This window comes from Mustela nivalis, assembly GCF_964662115.1.
Source record: "Mustela nivalis genome assembly, chromosome: 1".
Taxonomy (NCBI): Eukaryota; Metazoa; Chordata; class Mammalia; order Carnivora; family Mustelidae; genus Mustela; species Mustela nivalis.
This window is the reverse complement of record NC_139020.1, coordinates 127743677-127768101: the sequence shown is the minus strand read 5'-3', so window position 1 is coordinate 127768101 and position 24425 is coordinate 127743677. Positions and strand designations below refer to the sequence as shown.

The window sequence follows — 24425 nt, the reverse complement described above, 5'->3', positions numbered from 1 at the left end:
TTAAAGAAGCCCTGATGGTTAAGGATGGTAAACACTATAATAAAGGACAGATGGGAAAGGCAATTAGCTTAAGTCTAAGCGGTCAGAGAAGGCTTTTCAGAGGAAGTGATGTTTAAACTAAAGCCTAAAGGAGAGAAAGAATTAACTGAGAGAGTAGAGGTGAGGAAAGAGGGGAAAGTTACCAGAAAAAAAGAGAAAATGTATAAAAGCCCAAAGGCTAGACACAGCATGCAGCGTTTTAGGAATTAGAAGAACTATGTCTCACGAAGATGCTGAGGAGATGGGCATCAAGTGTCTTAGGACAAGCTGAGTAGCTCTGGCCATTAAAAGGTTTTAAGCAGATGGCACCTGGATGGGTCAGTTGGTTAAGTGTCTGCCTTCAGCTCAGGTCAGGTCCTGGGATCAAGTCCCACATCAGGTCCCCTGCTCAGCAGGGAGCCTGATTCTCCTTCTCCTAACCCCTCCCTCTTCTCTTCCCCCTGTTCCTATTCCCTCTCATTCACTCTCTCCCAGGTAAATAAAATCTTAAAAAAAAAAAAAAAAAAGGTTAGGCAGAGGACATATGATGGGACTGGCTTCTTGTTTTAGAAAGACCTCTGCACTCCTTGGGGAGAGCAGATTGGAGAGCGGTGGGACTGAAGGCAGGGAGCAGGGCTGGGAGGCTGTTGCAGTAATCCAAGGATGCAGATGAGGGCACACTTTCTCAAAGGGGAAAAGAGGACAAGCAGGGGGGACTTGGAGGTAGGGGCTTTTAATACTTATTGCCAAAATAGTTTCCAGCAAAGTAATGCTGATTCACACTGCCTTCAGCGGCTTTCACGTGTTTCACGTGTCCCCGTGTGGTAAGAGGGCTTTCAGTCATTTCCAGCACTGTCTCTTCGCACGAGATACAACTGATCACGCCCTCTTTTTCCCAGATTCTGGAACATGACTCTGTCAAACTCACAAAATCCTTCACAGTACCAGGGAGTGTATAATTTAAAAAATTAGGGCGAGAAAGAGAGAGACTGTCTCCTGAGCCTTTTCTGTGTTCTCAGACTCGTCCCTTCTTCCAGCCCCTAAATGTTCGCATCCTATGTGCCGTCCTTGGTGCCCCCACTCTACCCTTACCATGAGCCAGTATCACCCAGGCCTCCATCTTCTACAATCCTTATTTCCATGTCTCCATGTAGCATTCTAGACCTGTTTTCTCCAGCCGCCTAGTGATCGTTTCTACGAGGATAAGACGATATCTCAATCCTACAACTGAAATGAAAATTATTATGTCCTCCACTCCAAACTGATCCTTTTTAATGTGCTTCCAGTTTCAGTTCATAGCCTGATCATCTCCTTTACCCAAACGAGAACCCATGGGTCCCCAGGATTCCACTTCTCCTTTACCAGTACATTTAGTCCCCAGCAGGGCCACTTCGGGGTCTGCTAGAATTCCCTCGTCCTCACTGTCAGGACCTCACTTCCAGTGCTGAGCCCTCAGTATCTTGTCAAAGACATTTCTGCAGTTATCAGGCTTGGAACATCTCCACCATCCTATCTTTCTTTGCAGTGATTTTCTTGTTTTAAGCACAAATGGAGCCCGGTCACTTCCATGTGTCCTACTTGCTAATGATTTCCATGTGCCCAAGACAAACCAGACCTTCTAAGACCTAGGCCCCAACGTCCCTCTCTGAACCTGTACTCCACCAGAAGCTATACTGCAGCAACTGCTCATCATTTCCCAAACACACTCGGGTGCAACTCATTCTGTCTCATGGCAAAGTCTTATTTACTTCAAAGGTCAGCTCAAATCTTAGCATCTCTCAAAAGGCTTTCCAACCTCTTTCTCTTCTAAATAGAAAGCTTTGTGTTAATCTCAGCTTTTTCTCTACTCCAGTGGCAAGTCTTTTACACTTTTATTTTACTGTTGATCACATGACCTCATAACTGTCTATCAGATTCTCCCACTAGATGTTGATGATCCCAAAAACAAGGGTCATGGAAATCCAGAATCCAGTACTGGGTTAGGCCAATAACTGGCCTACCATATGGTGTGTTCCCACTGCATGTCTAGGAAAGAAGGAAGGAAGGAAGGAAAAAGATTGAGAAAGCATACTCCATGGGACTACTATGACAACATAGCCAATAAAAATAATTGTAAATAGGGGCGCCTGGGTGGCTCAGTGGGTTAAGCCGCTGCCTTCGGCTCAGGTCATGATCTCAGGGTCCTGGGATCGAGTCCCGCATCGGGCTCTCTGCTCAGCGGGGAGCCTGCTTCCTCCTCTCCTCTCTCTGCCTGCCTCTCTGCCTACTTGTGATCTCTCTCTGTCAAATAAATAAATAAATAAATCTTAAAAAAAATAATAATAATAATTGTAAATAAATTTTCAGATACGGTCATCCAAGGACATTAATTTTAAAGAATCATTAGTCTCTGCCTTCTTCGCTCATTTCCATTTAGTCCTTTCCTTCCTTCTTCAAGTCTGTTCATTTCCCTCTACCTTTATATTAACTGCATTCCCAGTGGTAATGGCACCTGTCCACTAGGATCTAACTTTATTAATATTCACCTTCTCATGATGCTAAGAGGCATCCTGACATCAGGAGAAGACCACTGAGTTCTAGATCAGTAGTTCTTTCCACAAATATTTATCGAGCACCTTCTATGTGCCAGGTACTATTGTAAGTGCCTAGATTACGTTCATGAACAAAAAAGACAAAGATATCTGCCTTCATGAAGCTTATGTTCTATTAAAGGGCAAGAGGGATGGATAATAAATAATAAACACTGTGGAAGGTGAGGATTGTAAGTGCCAAGCTGGGGGTGGGCATGGGTAAAGGGCATATTGGGTTGTCCCTTTAAATGGAAAGCCCTCGGGGTGCCTGGGTGGCTCAGTGGGTTAAGGCCTCTGCCTTTGGCTCAGGTCATGATCTCAAGGTCCTGGGATCGAGCCCCACATCCGGCTCTCTGCTCATCAGGGAGCCTGCTTCCCCCTCTCTCTCTGCCTGCTTGTAATCTCTCTCTGTGTCAGATAAATAAATAAAATCTTTAAAAAATAAAAAAATAAATAGAAAGCCCTCACTGAGAGATGAGATTTGAGGGGAGATTGGGTGGCTCAGTTGGTTAGGCATCAGAGTCTGGATTTCAGCTCAGGTCTTGATCTCGAGGTTGTAGGATCAAGCCCCAAATATGGCTCCAGGTTCAGGGATGAGTTTGCTTCAGATTCTTTCCTTCTTCCCTTCCCTCTGCTCACTTTCTCTCCTTGAAATAAATACATGCATCTGAAAAATATATTTATATGAGATTTGAGCAAAGAAGGTGATGGAGTTACTTAATGCAGAGATTCATGAGAAGAGCGTCTAGGTGAGGGTAACAACTATAGCAAAGGCAATAGAGGGGGGTGTTTCTGGGATGTCTAAGAACAACAGGAAGGCCTGTGTGGCCAAAAGAGAGTAAGTGAGAGAAGAGTGGGAGGAGAGGAACGCCAAGAGGTTAATCAAGCCAAGTGTTACAGAGCCTTATACACTGTTGCCATTACGACTTTGGCTTTCATTCTGAGTGAGATCAACATTCATTGCAAACTTTGTTTTAAGTAGAAGAGTGTCATGATTTGACTTTAAGTCATTCGGCTGTTGTGCTGGAAATAGACTGTAGGGGAGAAAGGAAGAAAATAGGGAACAAGTCAGGAGGATGTTGTAGTGATTCTGGCAAAAGTTGATTGTGGTTCAAAACAGGGTGGTGGCAGAGAAGGGGAGAAATCATTGGTTTCTGGATATCATTTTTGGTAGAACCAACAGGATTTCCTGAAAGATTGATTACAAAATGTGAGAGAAAAAGAGGAAGTTTCCAAGACTTTGGGGCTGGGACACTAGAAGGAAGTTTCCATCAACTGAAATGGGAAGCGTGACAGGAAGAACAGCGTTTGAGGCAGGGGAGGGCACAGGGAATTGAGAGCTTAGTTTTGGACTTGTTGAGATTGAAAAGCCTATTAGATGTCCAAGGGACTATGTCAAATACGCAGTTAAATATATGAGCCTATGAATATATTTGGGGCAGATTTAAATATGGGAGTCATTAATGAATAGATAGTTTTTAAAATCATGAGACTGATAAACCCACATTTCTAACCCAAATACAATTATCTGCTATCCTTAGCCAAATTACCTAATCCCTCTTCTTTTTTTTCCTTCATCTCTGCAATGATAAGGTTAGGTTAAATAAGTGATTTTCAGCTGTGTTCAGTGGAGCACTTGGGCTTCCATAGACAGAGCTGCCACAGTCAGAAAGATGTTTGCTCTCCCACTGCCTAAGCCAACAAGCAATCCTTTATTTTTACAGTCAGGATCCAACATGCCTTTAGAGATGGTACAAATTGATATTTATTTTTTTATACAGTATCATGGACTAGTGTGTGTGTGTGTGTGTGTGTAGAGGGTAACTTTCCAGATGAAATAATGAATAGCATCTCATAAAAAAATGACTCCATGTATTTCCCCACAACTAGTCAGCTACCAAAGGGATATATATAAATAAAGGTACAGATTAGCAATAGTACACAGTTATCCTAAAAATGCTTGTCATTGTTAACATGTGCTCAAGGTTTCCTCTCTGAAAGATACTTGCTGAAAATCATATTTAGAAACTAAAAGATGTTATTCCATTTCTTTTAGACCCAATTAATGATAGCACTTCCTTTGACCCTGAAACTATTAGCAATTGATCATTTTAACTATATTATAATGTGTAAAGTTAATGCTGGGAAAAGACCTTAGAAATACTTCAGTCAAAAAAAAAAAAAAAAAAGGAGAGGGAAGGCAGCTGGGGTGGGTCAATCAGATAAGCATCTGACTGCTCAGATCCTGGTGTCAGGGTCTTAGGATCCCATCCCGTAACAGGTCGCCCTTCCATCCCCCATCCCACCCTACCCCTCTTGTGGTCTCTTTGCCTGTCTCCCTCTATCAAAGAAATAAATAAATCTTTTATTTACTTAATGCATTTTTTTTTAAGTTTCATTCACTTATCTGATAGAAAGAGAGAGCATAAGTGGAGGGGAAGAGGAAGAGAGAAAAGCAGACTCCCTGGGGAGCAGGGAGCCCTATGCAGGACTTAATCCTGGGATGCTGGGATCATGACCTGAGCTGAAGGCAGACACTTAACTGACTGAGCCACCCAGGCACCCTACATAAATAAATCTTAAACAAACAAAAAAAGAGAAAGAAAGGAGGAAAGAAAGAAAGAAAGAAAGAAAAAAATACTTCAATTACCCTCCCTTTATAGTGGAGCTTAGGCCCAGAGGTCAAAGGTCATACCAGAACTGGACCCTAGGTCATCTCCTGACTCCCAGTCTAGTGTTCTTATCAACACAGTATGCTGATTTCAAGGTTGCCTCAGAAATGTCACTGAGGTTTACCATTAAGGCACTGATGTATGATCTTCCTATTTTTCTCATCTATTAATTTTACAATCTTTATATTTTCCCAATCCATTAATGTTACATTATTGCTTTTCCAATTTTTCCACAGTTCTAAAGGTCATCCTTGCTGTTGCCTTTTGCCTGGTGTCTGGTGTCCTGGTGGTGCTGCTGTTTACCCTCCTCCGCTATGGGCCCTGCTGGCACAGAGACCCCTATCGGAACATCTGAGCAGATGGCTGGATAAGGACGGACCCACCAGACCAAACTCCTGGGGTGCATGATCTCTCAGTGATGCCTCATTCAAAGGACAGGCTTTCACCATGTGGCCATCATCCTGCCCACACCCTTCCCTTCGAACCTGTCTAGAGCAGGGTCCAAACTCCAAGAGACCCAAGGACTAGAGAATGAACCCACAAGTTACTTGGTTAGGTCTCCTGATGGTTGCCCTCCTCATAGCAGTATGGGCTTCTTATTCAGCTAGGAGGTCTTCTGCAAAGGATGGTAGTCCTCTAGATCTAGCATGGTAGTCCTCTAGATCTAGCATGGATGTCCAGAAAGAAAGAAAAAATCGAACTCCAATCAGCCTTTTGCCTGCAAAGAGCAAAAGGTTGCAATGTGTGACAAAGACGTAGATTAAAGAAGACTGGATAATGAGGACAATTAAACTAGAAGTAGTATCATGTAGGATGATTCTTAAGAAGTAAGACCCAATTAGAAGGTATAAATGAATCATTTCTTTAGTTGTTAAGTAGATTTAATACAAATATGTACACACCCCTGAAAAGAAACCCCCGCCCAGTGTTTAGTAGCTAACAGATTTCTGTGTGTGTATATGTGCTAACACACATAACATACACGTAGCTGTATTGAAACTGCCTTCGGGAGAGGGATTTCATTTTCAGAACCTGTAATATCAACTACTGTAATGGTAGCTCAGGTCATTTCCCCCACAACTTCTATAATGTGAAAAAAGCTAGAAAATCCAGGCAGCCATGTTTTTTTGTTGTTGTTTGTTTGTTTGTTTGTTTTTACCTCTACTGTCATCAGACCTCCATATTTTTATAGTTCCAATTTCTTTGTTTCATCTCAAAGTAAGAGATTTACTTTAATGAGAACTCTTCATGGCCATGATGAAATACTAATGTATTTAATCATCACAAATAGATCTGAATTTCTCAAGTGGCATGGCAGAAAGAAAAGTGAGCTGAAGGTTGATGACACCCTGGCACATCTCCGTACTGGCTTCGGGCCAATAACTTGGAACAAGTTCTTTTAAGTCTTAAAACTTGGCTTCATAATCTAAAAAAATGAAGAGTCTAGACTAGATGAATGAACATAGAAGTAACATCTAGTTCTCATGTTCTGTGAACAATTTGTTTTTCATTTCATGCTGGGGATTCGTCATTGTCCAAGCAAGCACTTTCATGATTGATACCATTGCATTTAGCCTGAAATGGATTCTAAACAATCTTATCCCATGCTGACACTTTTACCATCCAGTTGGTGGGAAATTCAGTGTCATTCATTGGTAGGATTCTTCACCTTCTCAGGTATTACTAAAGGTCCCAGAATATAATTGGTGGGAAGAGTTGGATAAGAATCCTCTAGGCTACTGTCCACACTGGTATCCAGTAAACACACTGTCCATTCCCACATGGTCTCCTGAAGGTAGGCAGAGGACATCTGTGCATGGCCTCCAAGGCCATACACTTGGACTTTGCCATCCTGGCATTGTCCAGTCCCCTTCCTGGGATGATACCTATAAGCCAGAAACTCTCCTAGAATCCTGCCCCATCTCTTAGTCTAGGAATCTTCCCCTCCCCTTGGATTCCACAGCTTTCTCCTGTAAACTTCAAGTGCTTACCTCTATCACTTTCTACATAATTCCTACTGAGCCAAGACTATTGGGGGCGGGGGGGGGGGGGGAGCCTGAGAAGGAGGGAGTTGTATTCTCTTGCCTGGCAACTGCTGCTTCCTCCTGCAACACAAAAGGCATGTAGGCAAAGAAATGCAAGATCCGGCTTCATCCTCAACCTGGGAAGGAGAAAAACATCTATAGCTGCAAGAACAAAGAACAAATTACCGTCTCTGTAAAGTAGCCAGCCATTTAGTAATGAGACCATAACATCTTATGCTAATACGTAATGAGATTTGAAAATAGAAGTAGAAAATAGAACCGTAAGTCATGGATTTTTTCACTTATTTAACAAACATTGATAGAGGACCTATTTGCTAATCACTAGCTTATATGCTAAATTGTCCATCCTTAATCTGACTGCCAAGGTGTTTGGCTGCAACAACAGCCTTATATAGGGTTGATAGAATATAAAAGTAAAAGTTTTCACCACCTTTCCCTAATATCATCTTTTAATGCTGTCAGTGGCTAAAAGGACCCCTACTTTCTATTGTTTCTGGATTCTTTTTTAATATCCCTCATTTCTCTTCTTTTACCATCTCTTGATTATTGTAAAGAAAGCTTTCACGCCTTTCTTTTACCTTCCACAGAGCTGCTCTGTTGATAAACACTGTCATTGTTTTTCATAGTTAATGGCAGAGTGAAAAACACAAATGACAAATGATCTATAGTGACAAAGCTGGCAACACAAATCCACTGTACCATTCCTCAGGAAATAAGCTAATTATCTGTCTTCACCAGAAAAATATTCAAATTCCCTCTATTGATAAAAGTAACCTTTTCAGATGGATCAGAGAAGCTGGGTAGACATAAGGATAAATATTGTTTGAAAGATAACTGCTAGGATTGAGATAACCTCCGCTCTGAAATGTGTTGCCCACTTTGAATGGAAAATTTGAATTGGTATAGAGGTCTTGGAACAGGATTAGAGTAATGTAATCATTACCACATCACTTTAGGGAAATGTCCTAAAAAAATAAAATTCTAAGTAAGGTGTACGCAGAGAATTCCTAGCTAGAATGGCATTATGTAAAGAAGTATTACGAGAATATGATTATATAAAAAGAATAATTGATGGTATTAGAAGAGTACAACCCTTAGAGGCAAACATTTTATTGGAAGTCATTCAACCAACAGAATTTTTTATATCAGGACTGGCATTGCTTCTCCCTGAATTCAGTCGTGTTCCCATTCTCCCAGCTTCCTGTTCTCGAGCCATCTTGTTCTAATATTACTAGCATTGATCCTTTCTTCATTGCCAGGGGAGTTTCTTGGCAAGTGAAAGCCAAAATGAGTTTTCTCCTTCAGAACTCTCTTTATACAAACCCCATTGAGTAGTAATGAACATGTGCTACATTTTGGTGCTTTAGACCAGGGCTGTCTAACAGAAACATAATACAAGCCACAAATAAGGACCCCATATGGGATTTAAAATTTTCTAATAGCTACATTATAAAAAGGTAAAAGTCAATCTAAAATTTATTCTAATAAAATTTAACCCAGTGTTTCGCAAAAAATCACTTTAACATGTCATTAATGTTTTAAAAATTATTAATGAGATATTTTTCAGGGGTTTTTTTTTAGAGTATTTGAAGTCTGATGTGTATTTTACCCTTAAAGCATATCTCAATTTGAACTAGGTACATGTCAAGTTTCAACAGCCGTATGTGGCTGGTATAATTGGACAATTATACTTTAGACAAGATGATGAACAGTTTTGAAGGAGAAAGAATGTTTTGGGTTGTTTTGTTTTAATTTGCAAGATTCACTTTCAGGTGATTGTGAAGAAGTGAAAGTCATCTTTCGTATACGTCTACATCTTCCTGTTTTTTATGTGTGCTGAATTGATCAAGGATTTTTCTGAAATGTTTTACTTGCAAGCCTGTCTTAACAACAGTACCTTAGACTTTTTCCAAAACCATCCTATGCTAAATGAACTATTCCTCTTCCTACAAAATTTCTAAAGAAGGAATCTGACAACCCACTTGGACTATAAGTATTGCTATATTGGGGGAGGGGTGCCTCTTAAATTTTTTATTAAATTTGTTGTTACAAGTAACTGTTTAAAACAAAAATAAATTCAGATAATACAGAAGGGTCTAAAATACAAGGTAAAAGTTCTTTCTACCCACTTCCACTCATCAGAGGCAAGCTTGTCAACAATATTTGGTTTTAGTTCTTCTAGTGACTAGCATGAATTTTATGAACTAACTTACACTTAGATTTTTCTGAAATTTCACATCTTTCATTGCTCTTATAATGCAAGATGTCCTCTTTCTTGTACTTTTTTTTTTTTTTCATTTTCTTGAAGTAATTTTTTAAAGGCTACTTGAGCACTAAGCTTTCTGATTCTGACATGTCCAAATATGTGTGTATTTGCCCTTTCACTTACCTATCAGTCAGCAATGTTTACATTTTCAGGTTGAAAATCAGTTTACCCCAGAATGTGAATGCAGTATTCTGTTGTCTTCTAACATACAGGACTGCTGATGAGAAGTCTGATTGGTATCGTTCTTATCCAATGTAAGTAATCTGGTGCTGTTTCCTTTCTTTTCTTTTCTTTTCTTTTTCTGAAACTTTTTAAGTATTCTTTTTATCCATGGAATTCTGAAATTTCTCTAGAATGCATGTAGGCAGTGTACCTGTTTCCTATTTAATTATATCTGGCTTACACTTGTCTTTGACTCCAGAAAATTATATCCTTGAACTTGTATTTCCTGGATTTATCCTCCATGCTTTAACTTTTCTCACATATTTTCCAGCTTTTTATTTTATTTCTCTACATTCTAGGAGATTTTATTTTCCAGAACACTAATTTAGTCTCCAGCAAATCCATTCTTTTTTTATTTCTAAGAATACTTTCCTATTCATTGATTGTTCCTTTTTCATGATAGCCACTTCTTATTTTATGAATGCAATCTATTCTTCAATCTTTAAGAATCCTACTTGAGGGGTGCTTGGGGGGTTTAGTTGGTTGGGCATCTGCCTTTGGCTCAGATCATGATCTCTTGAGAGACTGAGCCCCAAGTCCGGGTCCCTCCTTAGCAAGAAGCCTGCTTCTCCCTCTCCCTCTGTCCACCCTGCCCCCACCCCAATCATGCACACACACTAGCTCGCTCTCTTTCAAATAAATAAATAAAAGCTTTAAAAAAAAAAAATTCTACTTGGAATTTTTTTCAAGTTCTCCTCTGTTCCCTAAATTACCTCTGTTTGTCTGGGCTCAGTTGTTTGAATTTATTAATCTTGGTCTTTCTCTTCCGTGCTCTGGGTTTTTCTCAAATATTCATGAATCATAATCCACAAATGAAGAATTCTGTGGATTCGTAGGGATGGCTAGTCTTGATTTCCCTTTTAGTCATGTATATCTCTTTTCCCAACAATATGTTCTTGAATAACTTCATTAAAATTCTTGTTAGCTTGGTATATTACTTACTGTGTGATGCGAGAAGCTCTAACCTTCTCTTTGGCTCTTTCCGAAAGAACCATGTTCATCTCTTGTGGGTCTGACTACAATTTCCCCATTTTGACTTCTTCATCAGTTCAATCTTACCTGTTTATCTTAGAAGAATTTCTCCAAACATCTGCTCTGCCACTGTCCCTCTCTGTAGCACTGTTATGATTTCATTCTTATTTTTAACATCTTTTATTTTACTGCAGGAAAACATTGGGAGGAAGGGAAGTTAAGTGCAATGGGTCTTTTTTTCCCTAAACAGGAAACCCTAAGTTTGTTTTTCTAGCAAAGGGGTCTATAATTGCATTCGTCAAAGTTTAAAAAGTTATGCTATTCAGTGAAGGAAAAAGAAAAAAGATATAATGCTATGTACACAATTTAATTTAATCTCACTAACATTTGCTAAGTTAATCTCACTAACATTTGCTAAGTGCCTGCTCTTAGAATGAAGTAGGGCCCATAGTTTCTCTCATATTTTTCTCTTTTTTTTTTAAGATTTTATTTATTTGTCAGAGAGAACACAAGCAGGGGGACCAGCAGACAGAGGGAGAAGCAGGCTCCCTACTGAGCAAGAAGCCTGCAGTCAGACTCCATCCTGGATGACCTGAGCCAAAGGCAGATGCTTAACTGACTGGGCCACCCAGGCATCCCTCTCTCATATTTTTCAAAGAAAATCTTAGCTCAAGGAAAGGTTAAATACCATTGTGCCATTGTTTGATGTAAGGAATACAGTACTGAATTATTTATAGACCCTGCCTTCATAAGGCTCACAGATAACATTAATTTCTTTAACTGGGTTTTTCTGTTTTTACTAGCTTATACTATTTTTCCTTCGTAGTGCCTCAAGGACTTGGCTCTTCCTTTGTAGTGCTGCCACCCAATTTTGCCCTTCAGTACCGAGTCTGGTTTTAAACCACGTGGCCTCCTTGTCCTTCTGGCTAATTTTGCACAACACTATAGCTACCTTCTCCCCGAAGGTAGCTATAGACGTCTGGACTGTCTTGGCAAGAAGGGGCCTGCTTGGCTGCCAGGGTGTCATCCAATATGAGAAACCTGGGAGCCTTCGTGACTGGTGAACCCAGGACTCCATAGGCAACCACTCCAAACAGGGACTGATGCCACCAGCTTAAAGCTGCTGCCTCAGAAGGAGTTTTGGGAGGTGGGTTCCCTCCACCTGCTGGGGGTTATACAGGTGGTTCATGACAGACTGAAACTGCAGGCCCAGAGGCAGCTGACCAGATAGGTTCCCGTGGAGCCAGGGTCTTAGAACCGGGCAGCTACAGGGAGTATGTGCATCGGCCTAACCCAAGCCATAGCTGAAGCAAATGCGTCTATTCTCCCTGTAGAATCCGGACTGCCTTGCCTAGGTCGGGGTACACCAGATGTTCTCCAATAAGAGACGCTTGCTGGAGAAACCAATACCGCATCAAGCCCCTAGTTCAAATTGGGGTTGACTGTTGCCTGCTGAAAGCTGCAGACTCAGAAAGCTTTGGGGGAGTGACCCCCCTCCTCCCTATAGGCTCATTCTGGAGCTCCCACACCTGGAGTGCTCCCACAGGCTGAGGCTGGCCCACAAGGTGTGGTTTGCACCTGCACACATACGCAGTTCAGGGTGGCCAGGGAACCTGAACAGGGCAGGTGGAGAAGGAGGCTGGGTCAAAAGAGACTGCTGTTTCAGGTATCTGGCATCCCCCTAATTCTTTTTTTTTTTTTTAAGATTTTTTAAGATTTTATTTATTTATTTGACATAGAGAGCAAGATCACAAGTAGGCAGAGGCAGGCAGAGAGAGAGTGGGAAGCAGGCTCCCTGCCGAGCAGAGAGCCCGATGTGGGGCTCGATCCCAGGACCCTGAGATCATGACCTGAGCCGAAGGCAGAGGCTTTAACCCACTGAGCCACCCAGGCGCCCCTGGCATCCTCCTAATTCTAATCTTAACCTACACAAGTGCCCATATTCTCCCTGAAGTTAAAGTCGGAGGAATCTGGACAGCCTTGCCAGAATAGGGCCTGGAGGGCAGCCGGGGAATCCTTCACTAAGAGACACCCGGGAGCCTCAATTATTGGTACAGACCCTATCAGACAGCCAGTCCAGACGGGGACTGACGGGGCCATCTAAATTGCCTCCTCAGAAAAGAATTTTGGATGGTGTGCTCCCTCCCACCCTAGAGGCTATGCAGATGATTCCGAACTGGCTGGAGTCCACAGGCCCAGAGGGCTCAAGGGTTCCCAAGGCAGGCTGAAGACGTGTGCGCAATACCAAGGGCCAGACCTGGGAGAGGACAAGTGTCTGGAGAAGCCAAGTCTCATGGGAGAGGGCCGTTGGGGATCCAAAGCATCTGCCTAATTCCAAGTCTTAACCAGCATATATTCATATGTAGGCATACCTCAGAAATACTGGGGTTCAGGGACGCCTGGGTGGCTCAGTGGGTTAAAGCCTCTGCCTTCGGCTCAGGTCGTGATCTCAGAGTCCTGGGATCGAGCCCCGCATCAGGCTCTCTGCTCAAGCAGGGAGCCTGCTTCCTCCTCTCTCGCTCTGCCCGCCTCTCTGCCTACTTGTGATCTCTGTCCGTCAAATAAATAAATAAAAATCTTTAAAAAAAAAAAAAAAAAAGAAGGAAAGAAAAATACTGGGGTTCAGTCCCGGCTACTATAATAAAGCAAATATTGCATTAAAATGAGTCAGCTGAAATTTTTGGTTTCCCGGTATATATAAAAGTGATATTTGGGAACCCTGGGTGGCTCAATTGGTTGAGCATCTGACTATTGATTTCAGCTTAGGTCATGATCTCTGGGTTGTGAGATCGAGCCCCTCGTGGGCAGGGAGCCTACTTAAAATGCTCTCTCTCCCTCTGCCCCTCCCTGCTCACGTGTTCATTCTCTTTCTCTCCCTCTCTCTCTCTCTAAAATAAGGGAGGGGGTATATTTACACTATACTGTAGCCTATTAAATGCAGTGCAATAGCACTGATGAGGGAACAGAAGGCTACCTGAGGGCAAAGCGTAAACTGACGCCCTGCAACCTCCCGGCAGACCTCACCCCTGCTTGGCACAAATGTGACATTTTTCTAGGAATCTCCTAACTATCTTAATGTTAATGCCTTACTAGGGAGGTAAATAACCTTAACGTGACAATGGAAAGGCCTCCATTATCTCTTACGTCCTCTTTAGATATGAAAATTCTTTCCAAAACTTCCGTTTCATTACTTCTCCGATTCCCAAGTATACAGTCACCACTCCTGAAGCCCACTCCATCCACCCGACCCGCTCCGTGTAGCTGCTCTTTCTGCCCACTAGTCCTGTCCCTGTGCTTTTCTTTCTTTTTTTTTTTTTTTAAGAATTTTTATTTATTTGACAGACATAAGCAGGCAGAGTAGCACGTAGAGGGAGAGGGAGAAGCAGGCTCCCCACTGAGCTAGGAGCCAGATGTGGAACTCGATTCTAGGACCCAGGAATCATGACCTGAGCCGAAGGCAGTCGCTTAACCAACTAAGCCACCCAGGTGCCCCCGCCCCTGTGCTTTAATAAACCACCATTTTGCACCAAAGACGTCTCAAGAATTCTTTCTTGGTTGTCAGCTCCGGACCTCACCCCACTGAACCTCACCAGTATTCCAAAACCACATCAGCATTAGCTCTTTAAAAAAAAAGTACATACCTTAAAGAATACTTGATTGCTAAAATGCTAACCATCATCTGAGCTTTCAGCAAGTCATAACCACTGATCACAGATCACCATAACAAATATAATAAAGTTCAAAATACCGCAAGAACTACCAAAATGTGACAGAGACACAAAGTAAGCAAATGATGTTAGAAAGATGGCACCAATAGGTTTGTTTAATGCAGGGTTGCCACAGACTTTCAATTTAAAAAAAAAAACAGTTATCTACGACGCACAAAAAAGTGAGATACGCCTGTATTCTTAAGATTTCTTTCGGCCCCTTGTTCAAGAATATACATTGGTTTGATTCAAACCACATTCTCTATAAATACTTGATTTACCCAACCAGTAGTACTGTTGGTGCTTCATCACCTTTGGGTCAGTTTCAAGCTGGAGGAGTTCCATGCAGCCCCACCTGAAATTAATTAATTAGAGACATTGCCGAAGCATAACAAAACCAGCGGTTTGTGCCTAAGAATCCACAAGGATGTGAGGCACCTGGGAGGCTCAGTTGATTAAATGGCTGCCTTTGTCTTGGGCTTAAGCTGGAGAGCTAGGTTTTTGTCTCAGGGAGTCAAAGAATGAACCCCGTGGACAACAGAGTGAGTAAAGCTATAGCAGTTTCTTTCTTTCCTTTCTTTCTTTTGAATTTTATTTTATTTTTCAGTGTTCCAAAATTCATTGTTTATGCACCACACCCAGTGATCCATGCAATATGTGCCCTCCTTAATACCCACCACCAGGCTCACCCAACCCCCGCCCCCCATCAAAACCCTCAGTTTGTTTCTCAGAGTCCACAGTCTCTCATTGTCTGTCTCCCCCTCCAATTTCCCCCAACTCACTTCTCTCCCAGTGTCCTCCATGTTGTTCCGTATGCTCCACAAGTAAGTGAAGCCATATGATTGACTTATTTCACTCAGCATAATCTCCTCCAGTCCCATCCATGTTGATACAAAAGTTGGGTACTCATAATACTCCATTGTATATATGGACCATATCTTCTTTATCCATTTGTCCCTTGAAGGACATTTTGGTTCTTTCCACAGTTTGGCGACTATGGCCATTGCTGCTATGAACACTGGGGTACAGATGGCTCTTCTTTTTCTTAAGTGAAGATACACAAACAGCTCTCAAGAGTGAGAAGGGTTCTAACAGGGTTGCCAATGAAAACCTTTAGGGTTGGTCTTTTATAGAAAGCTAACCAGGGAGCTTAAATCCTTTTAACATCTCTATTGATAACCTTCAATGGCTTACTTCCTTTTTAGCATTGGTTATTCTTTGTTGGTCACAAGTAATTATCATAAAGACACCCACCCCCACACACTTAGAGCAGGGTGCTCCTATTTGTGCCCTTATCTCTGGTTTCCCCACACCTTCACATTCTGGGGATTTCTGCGAGCCTCATCACAAAGCCCCCTATCTATCTCTCCCTACATAGCCCCTTCTCTCCCTCACTCAAGGTCATGATCTCAGAATCCCAGAACGAGCCCCACATTGGGTGTCCCTGCTCAGTGGGGAGTCTGCTCCTCCTTCTCCCTCTGCCCCTCCCACCTGTTCATGGTCGAGCCCCCACACTCACTCTCTCTCAAATGAATAAATAAAAAATCTTTTTAAAAATCTTTTTTAAGAACAGATTCTACAAGGATGCTTGTTAAAGATTCAAATTCCCAGTCCTCAATCCCCTAAATTTCGATTTAGTAAGCCTAGAAATCTGCCTTGTTAGCAAGCACCACACCTGACTCTGCCATAGGGAGTTCCGGACCTGTTTGGAGAAACCCTGCTCTAAACTAGGCAGAAGCCCTCAGGCTGAGCCGAACACTCACCTGCTACTTACTTCAGGTTTGTCAACTTAGTCAAGAGTCTGTAAGGAACTCAGAGATCTCAAACTGCCTTAGTTAAGTCGACATTGAAAATGTATTTTCTTTTTTTTTTTTTTAAGATTTTATTTATTCATTTGACATTTGACACAGAGAGATCACAAGTAGGCAGAGAGGCAGGCAGAGAGAGAGGAAGGGAAGCAGGCCCCCTGCTGAGCAGAGAGCCCGACGTGGGACTCGATCCCAGGACCCCAAGATCATGACCCTGATGAAGTCCCAGAACCTAAGTCAGGTTCAGTGGGGTGAGGAGGTTCGGAGCCGACGACTAAAGAAAGAATTCTTAAGACGTCGTTGGTGCAAAAGGTGATTTATTAGAGCACGGGGACAGGGCCCGTGGGCAGGCAGAGATGCGGCTGCCCTGGATTGTTAGGAGTGGTTGGTTATATACACAGGAGTTGGGTAGGTGAGGACAGAGGGGTGTTCAGAAGGGCTATTGGGGCAAAGAATACTATCAGGATATTGAAGGCTTAGTTGCTATCAAGTAAAGACAATTGGGAGTCTGGTGGAATGTTACATTCCTGCTATCAAGCATCCTTGTTAATGAGATTTAGGTTTAGAAGAAATTTAACTTTATTTACTTTTCCTTCTACTTCCACCTCCTTTGGTTTTTATGGAGGGGAGGGTGACATTAGGCTTGAGGAACTGAGTTCTGTGTCTTTGGAAATTGGGCTATTGATAAGGTAACTTCTTTGTTGTAATCTCAAGGACCTTTGCAAACCAAGGGAGACTCCTGTTTTGCAGGATTGCGATCTCAGCAAGTTAACTATTTATCATTTTATGGCAGTCAGGGGTGCCTGAGGAATGCTACACTTATGGAGGGGAGCGGATGAAGGGGGCGGTGCAAGGCGCCAGCTCTTGCTTTGTCCTCAGCCAGCCTCCTGCTCCCTCATCAACCCGAGCAGAAGGCAGTGGCTCAACCCACTGAGACACCCAGGCGCCCCTGAAAATGTATTTTCAAAAAAAGAATCATAGAAGTTGGAAACAGGCACACATTTGAAATGTAGTTTTAGTAGGTCTCATCTGAAGAAAGGAGGAAATTAAAGAAGTAAGGCCTATGAAAATTGTGGGTTTTGAGAACAAAGAGTGATGGCTCCTCAAAAGGTCGGCCATTCACAATTTGTGGTTCCCAAAATAACAAATTTCGTTAGCAAATAAATAGAAATATGCTTACAGTGATCATATTTTCCAGGCCCAAACATGGGAAAAATAAACTTACAATGCAACCAAATGTTTGAAACAATAATTTCTCTGAAAAAACCTAGGACAAATAGTAACTTTACCGAAGATAAGTAAGTAACATACCAAAGAAAATTTATTTTTTGTTTTTATTTTTTTATTTTTTTATTTTTAATTTTTTAAAAAGATTTTATTTGTTTATCTCAGAGCGAGCACAAGCAGGAGGGCGGAAGGGAGGAGGAGGGGAGGAATGAGGGGTGAGGGGTAGAAGCAGACTCCCTGCCAAGTAGGGAGCCTGACAGGAGGCTGCATTCCAGGACCCTGACCACCTGACCTGAGTCAAAGGCAGACGCTTAACTGAGTCAGCCAGATGCCCCTAAAGCCAAACTTTAATACATAACTCTTTGTTGCTATATCTTCTAAAACTACATGTAAGTACCACCTTTTCCTATCTGTCTTCCATCCCCCTTACATGTGTTGTACAAAGTAAATCATACTTGAAATGAGTAAAATAGGTGAGGGAAAGAAAACATGTGTGTCTCTCCTTCAATCTTTAGAAGTGTATTTTTTTCCTTTTTCCCCCAGTGTCTTTTCACATTTATGTCTGATCTACATATAATGAAATTATTTTAAAATTTTATACAAGACGAGCTAAGTCTTTTAAGCCAAATTTTTGTCAAGTGCTTATGTGTTAGAAGTTACTATTCTTGGGGCTCCCTTGGTGGCTCAGTTGGTTGGGTAGCCAGCTCTTGATTTTGGCTGAGGTCATGATCTCAGGAGGGTTCTGACATTGAGCCTGGCATCAGGTTCTGCACGGAGTGTGGAAGCTGCTTAAGATTCTCTCTCTGCTCGGCAGGGAGCCTGCTTCCTCCTCCCTCTCTGCTTGTGATCTCTATCTGTCAAATAAATAAAATCTAAAAATAATAAAAAAATTAATAATGAAAACAGTTACTATTTTCAGTAAAGTGACTCAAGGAAAATTTTATTCAACACCATTTTCAAACATGGGGAACAAAAGAGAATAAGGTAGTAGAGCCAAATTTCATGGGTCTAAATCTGTGCCTGCCACTTGCTAGCCATATGATCCTGGGAAAGTTATTTAACATTCCCATGCCTCGGTTTCCTCATCTGTAAATGGGAATAATTATAGTACCTGTCTCAGAGGATTGTTATAGGAATAAACAGGTTAACATTTATAAAGTGCCAGGAAGAGTGCCCGGAACATAGTAAACACCATATAAGGGTTTGTTAAATAAAATATTGAATGAAAAGATAAGACTTTATCATTCCCAGCTAAAAACACTATGATTTTGAGTTTTATAAAGTTAAAAGAAGTAACCATGAGATGTCATTTTTCATTAGCTCTCTGTATAATCTTGAAAGCAAGGTTTTTTTTCCCCCAATCTTCTTATACCACATTTTGAAATGACAACTATTATTAAAATGATGAAAAGTTTCATTTGGTGGAAGAATAAGAAAACTTGAGATCTTATTAAAAATATTACTTTGGCTGGGGATTTATTTCTGAGAGAGGATTCTTAATGTTCTCTGGAAAAATCAAAGCAACTAGATTTTAGCACAAGGTCAACTGTAATAGAATGCTTAAATAAAAGTCATTAAAACAGGAAGAGAGATTCCACAGTGAGGCCGGCTTAAGTTATTAACAATTCAATGGAAAGGTAGACACTGCAAACAAATGAACCAAAAACAAGCAAATGAGTGGTTTCTAAAGATGTTATCTTGTTAATGATAAAATAATTTCAAGTAGACTAATACTGAATATAGGTGGTAGATATCTCTCTTTCTTTGATCTCTTGCTATATACAGGGTAACTTCTTTCTTATAATTATAGATATAAATTACCTCCTCTGTGCCCAGGTTTCAATGACCTCAATGAAGCAGACATGGCAATGTCTCCAAAATTGAACAGCTGCTGGTGAACGGGAGCCCTTCAGTAATTAGGTGATTCCAAGCAGGGTCTAGTGATCCCCACAGTCAGATGATGAAGCGGCTTTTCCAGGCAGTGTTTGCATTCTCTCTGTAGTACATCCATAGAAAATCATGAATGATCATTTCTCACAGCTTGGAAATCCTGAATAGAGTAGGCTACCAAGTTATTAAAACAGTCACTTTGTTCATCTTCTTTTTCCTTGCTACGCAGATCACCTTCCTGGCCTCTTAAGGGTGACATTCAGTTCAGATCATTCATCATGTACAAAATTACTTCTCTTGGTTTTCCGAAAGACTGACAGGGACAAATGGAGATGAGAAAAGCATTTACAATGCTTTTAAAGCAATGACGTTTCCAAACATAAGACATTAAGAAGCTGTTATTTTCATAATTTAAACATTTTACACACACACACACGCACACACACGCAATTCTTAAGAAGTTACTCTTTGTTAAAATGTGGAAAAGTACCCATATGAATGGGATTGTGTGAACCTGGAACACCCTAGTTTCACTAAGCAATTGATGACACATTCCTGTGGTCAACAAAGAAATTTTGTACATTCATTTAACAAACATTTATATGGCACTTACTATGTGCTGGTCCTGTGAGGTAGGTACAAATAGTAATATCATGTCCATTTTATAGGTGGAGAGTCAGAGGCTAAGTGATCTGCCTACAGTCTCAGAGCTGGAATGTGACAAAGATGTGATCTGAGCCCAAGATGTCCTCTTCTAGACAACATCCTTTTAAACTGCTAAACCATACTACCTTCCTTTGACGAAAAGTACTCAGGTAAGATTCTCAGAAAATCACATCACATTCTTATTTTATTTTGTTGTGTTTTTTCTATCCAAAATGTCTCACTGGTGTGATGTTAATGCCTGAAGAAAATGACTGCTAAGATGATATGTGATTCCCATTCAAGTAGAATGTCCTTTTATTTTGTTAATTTCAAGCTTAATGTCTCTTAATGAAATTGAGGTGAGTGTTTTTTTAATTTTTTAATATTAATATTCTTAATCTGACCATTTCAAAATCCCTGAAAGATTTAGGAAGCGACTCTATATTCACAGAATATATTATTCTCCCGATTAACTCTGACCTGCCACAATTACATAGACATGACCTTAAAGTGGTTTTTATGTAGATGCAATAGAATATGAAGATAAGATCTGATAGTCTCACATTTCATGAATGACATTTTGGGGCTAAGATATTCAAGTTAACAATCTAATATGTTGATGAAATAACCAGATATGTGTTAATAATTCAGCTCTCCCTTAGCTCCACTTAAGAAAAAATTAGTGCTGAGAACTCTGAGTTGTCAAATCATCCCTTCATTTTAGTGCAGCAAGATCACTGCCAAACCATATCATCACATCTGAACAGCTGATTAGTATTGCAAGTCCATTATGAGCCCCTCAAAGAGGGCTAAACCTTGACCCCTAATTAATTAATTAATCAATAAAGACAAGTTTCCAGAAACCAGAGCACATGAACCAGAGCACATAACAATAAAGGTAGTCAACATAAATTTAAAAATAAATTTACTAACCTAAAGTTAGTAAATTTGAATCTACTTTTACCAAATTAACACAGTAACTTTATAGACCATAATTAATTATCCTTTTCAGGAAAATATGCTGAAATGAAAGTATTACTGCTTGCCCCATGAAAGATACATTGTCCTGTTGGAAGGCAGATGTAGATTCTAAATAGTGTTGCCCATTTTAGATCAGTCAAACATAAAATAAAATAATGCAAAGAATTGCTGGCATTATATGCTGGTCAAGTGACTATGAATAAGTGACTCCGTTTCTTCTTCTTTTTTTCTTTTCTTTTCTTGTTTTTTTTTTTTTAGAAAGGGAGGGTGGGAAGGGACAGAGGGAGGAGGAGGAAGATCTTAAGGATACTCTACATGGCCAGCTCAGATACTGACACGGGGTTCAATCGCATGACCCTTAGATCATGACCTGAGCCAAAAATCAAGAGTCAGAAGCCTAACCCAGTGAGCTATCCAGGGGCCCCTAAATGACTCCATTTCTGTATTCCTCTCTCCTTTGTTGGATTTGCAACCCCTACATGCCAATTTCAAGCATTTTAGCTTCATCTTCACCATTTGGGCCATAACTATAGCAGTTATGGCCTAGTGTATCTTATAATTGACCCCTTTTAAAATATACTATCTCATGTGTGAACCCAGAAATGCTAGTTGTACATATTCTAATATATGTTAAGTTAAATTTGAACTACTATAATCATAAAAAGTTGATATGCACACTATCTGAAAGCACATGTGGCACATATATATTTTAGGAACCACTTCAATAATTCAGGAGTCACTGAAAGTATTTCAAGAGAGATCCATTTGGGGGCACCTGGGTGGCTCAGTCGGTCAAGCCACAACTCTTGATTTCGGCTCAGACCCTGATCTAAGGGTCCTGGGATTGAACTCCTGTCTGGCTCTGTGCTCAGCATGGAGTCTGGTTGAGATTCATTCTCTCTGTCTCTCTCTCTCCCTCTGCCCCTCCCCTTCCTCAAATAATAAATAAATCTTTGGGTGGGGGAAGCTCATCTGGGAAAAAAAAGGATCCATTTGGTCCTCAGAGAGACTATGTGTGCCAAATAATGTTTCAAATGTATTAACTCATCTAAATCTCATTATACTTGAGAGGATGGAGGATCCTATTTTATTCCTAGTTTACAGATATGTAAATTGAGGTATAGACAGATTAAGTCCCATGCCCAAATCAATAGCAGGCCCTATGGTGACACAGATTTCAGTCACAACAGGTTGACCTCAGAGCCCATACTAACAGCCACGACGGGATAGTGCTCCTCTGAGTCTGGAGAGTTCCTATGTTCATGTCCATATGTACAGAGATTGCTTCCAGCACAATGACACCATTTTAACTTGCATTTCCATTATTCTCTCTCAAATCCTCTCATACTCTGCCTTGGAGAGAATGTAACCTCTGAAAATCTTTGGGAGCCAAACCAGGAGTCAGCATTTGGGAAGGATCCTAGGGCGAAGCTGAGATCTTAGAAACAAGGCTGGGTACCTTAAGAATCATAGGCCAGGGGTGCCTGGGAGGCTCAGTCAGTTAAGCATCTGACTCTTGGTTTCCACGGAGGTTGTGATGTCATGGGTCCAGAGATCAAGTCCCGTGGTGGGCTCCTCTCTGAGAGGAGACTGCTTGAAGATTCTCGCTCTCTGCACCTCCCCCCACTCACGTGCTCGCATGCTCTCTCCCTCTTTCTCTCTTTCTAAAGTAAATAAGTAATTATATTTTTTAAAGATTTTATTTGTTTTTTCACAGCAAGAGAGAGCATGAGCTGAGGCGAGATATAGAGGGAGAGGGAGAAACAGACTCCCCAACCGAGCAGCAAGCCTGACACGGGACTCTATCCCAGGAACCCAAGATCATGACCTGAGCCAAAGGAAGATGTTCAATTGACTGAACAACCGAGGCACCCTAATAAATAAATCTTGTAAAAAAAATAATCATAGGGCATTTATTGGACAATATATTTTGATTCTATCCTGTTACTCCCCGTAGTTCTTTAATGTCAACAAAATGCTATGCAATCCTCAATATGTCAAGAATTCCAGAGTTTCCTTTTTCTGCCTGTTAATTTGCTAATTAATATGAAGGATACAAAAGACGTGTGGAACATGGATGGTCATGGTCCTCTGTTCTGTCTGTTACTCTCTAATGACCTGCCCCAAATTTCAGTGGCTTGAAACAGGCATTTTATTTTGCCCACAATTTTATAGGTCATGGATTCTGGAACAGTTCAGGGGAGTAACTCACCTCTAATCCACGTGGCATCTCATAGGATGGCTAAGATTGAAGAATCCACTTCCAATATGGCTTCTTCACCCAAGTGTCTAGTATTTCAGTGTTCCTTGGTTGCCTTTTCTCTCCATATGACATTTCATCCCCCAGGTCTCCTTCAGAGGAATTAGTTAGGTTTTTTTACAGCATGGTGGTCCAGGTTCATTGGGCTTCTAACATGGTGTCTTGCTTCTATGTGGAATAAAGTAGAAGCTGACAGGTCAGTTAAAGCACCCATGCTCAAACTCAGGCTGGTCTGGCATCCCTTCTAACATATTCGGTTGGTCAGAGCTGTCACTGGCAGGTTCGAGGGAGTGGAAAAAGAGTCTACCTCTTGATGGGGGAATGCCAAGGTCATATACTGAAGGAGCAAGCATATGCAGGAACACTGTTGCCACCTTCTCACGAACACACCGTCTGCCACACCTCAAAGAGCTTCTACTCTAGGACAGGGATTCATAAACAAGAGTCTCTGCATAAAATTCAGGAGGTCTTTGAACTTAGGGAAAATTCTGCTTTCAGTTTCCCTAGTCTCTATGCTTTAGCATTTTTGGTCCGTTTTGAATAAAAGCACAAATTACAATACTTAGAGCAACACCTGTGACTTTGTTACCAGTAAAAATTGCATATATTTTTACAGCACATTTTGTTGTTATAAGTGCCTCAAAATATCATCTATACTCATCACTATTTTGAAATTATAATGACAATAAAATCCTCCACTAGATCTTATGTGAAGTGTTAATAAAGAAGCAGTATAGAGCCTCCTGGGTGACTCAGTCCATTAAGCGTCCAACTCCTGATTTCCGCTCAGGTTGTGATAACAGGTTGTGAGATAAAGCCCTGTGTTGGGCTCAGCACTGGGTGTGGAGCCTGCTCAAGATTCTTCCTCTCCCTCTGCCCCCTCCTCTCTCTAAAAAAAAAAAAGAAAAGAAAGAAAGAAAAAAAACAAAAACAAAAAAACAATGTATTACTCTGTTACAATTTTGGTTTTTAGCATTTTGATAGCTATATTTCAATTTAGATGGTCTCTCTTATAATCTTATACATTTTACTTTAAACATGTAAAAGCATTACTCCAGAAAGGGGTCTACAGACTGCACCAGAAAGCCAAAGGGTTTCATGGCTCAAAAGAAAGTTTAAGAATTCCTACCTTGGGGACGCCT

General features: G+C 41.1%; 1 protein-coding gene across 2 annotated transcripts in view; it reads left to right on the top strand.

The window, feature by feature from the left end:
* Positions 1-22925, top strand: part of ACP3 (acid phosphatase 3) — a 64142-nt gene extending 41217 nt beyond the window's left edge. The window contains exons 11-14 of one of the 2 annotated variants that reach the window (XR_014308377.1): positions 5497-5660; positions 9784-9825; positions 20066-20212; positions 22741-22925. Coding sequence is in view for 1 of the 2 variants with exons in the window: in XM_082719172.1 (XP_082575298.1) it covers positions 5497-5615 (119 nt within the window). In the remaining variant the exon portion in view is untranslated. Of the gene's footprint in view, positions 1-5496; positions 9408-9783; positions 9826-20065; positions 20213-22740 lie in introns of those variants that run through there. The other variant, XM_082719172.1, reaches the window with a different exon arrangement.
* Positions 22926-24425: the final 1500 nt, after the last annotated feature.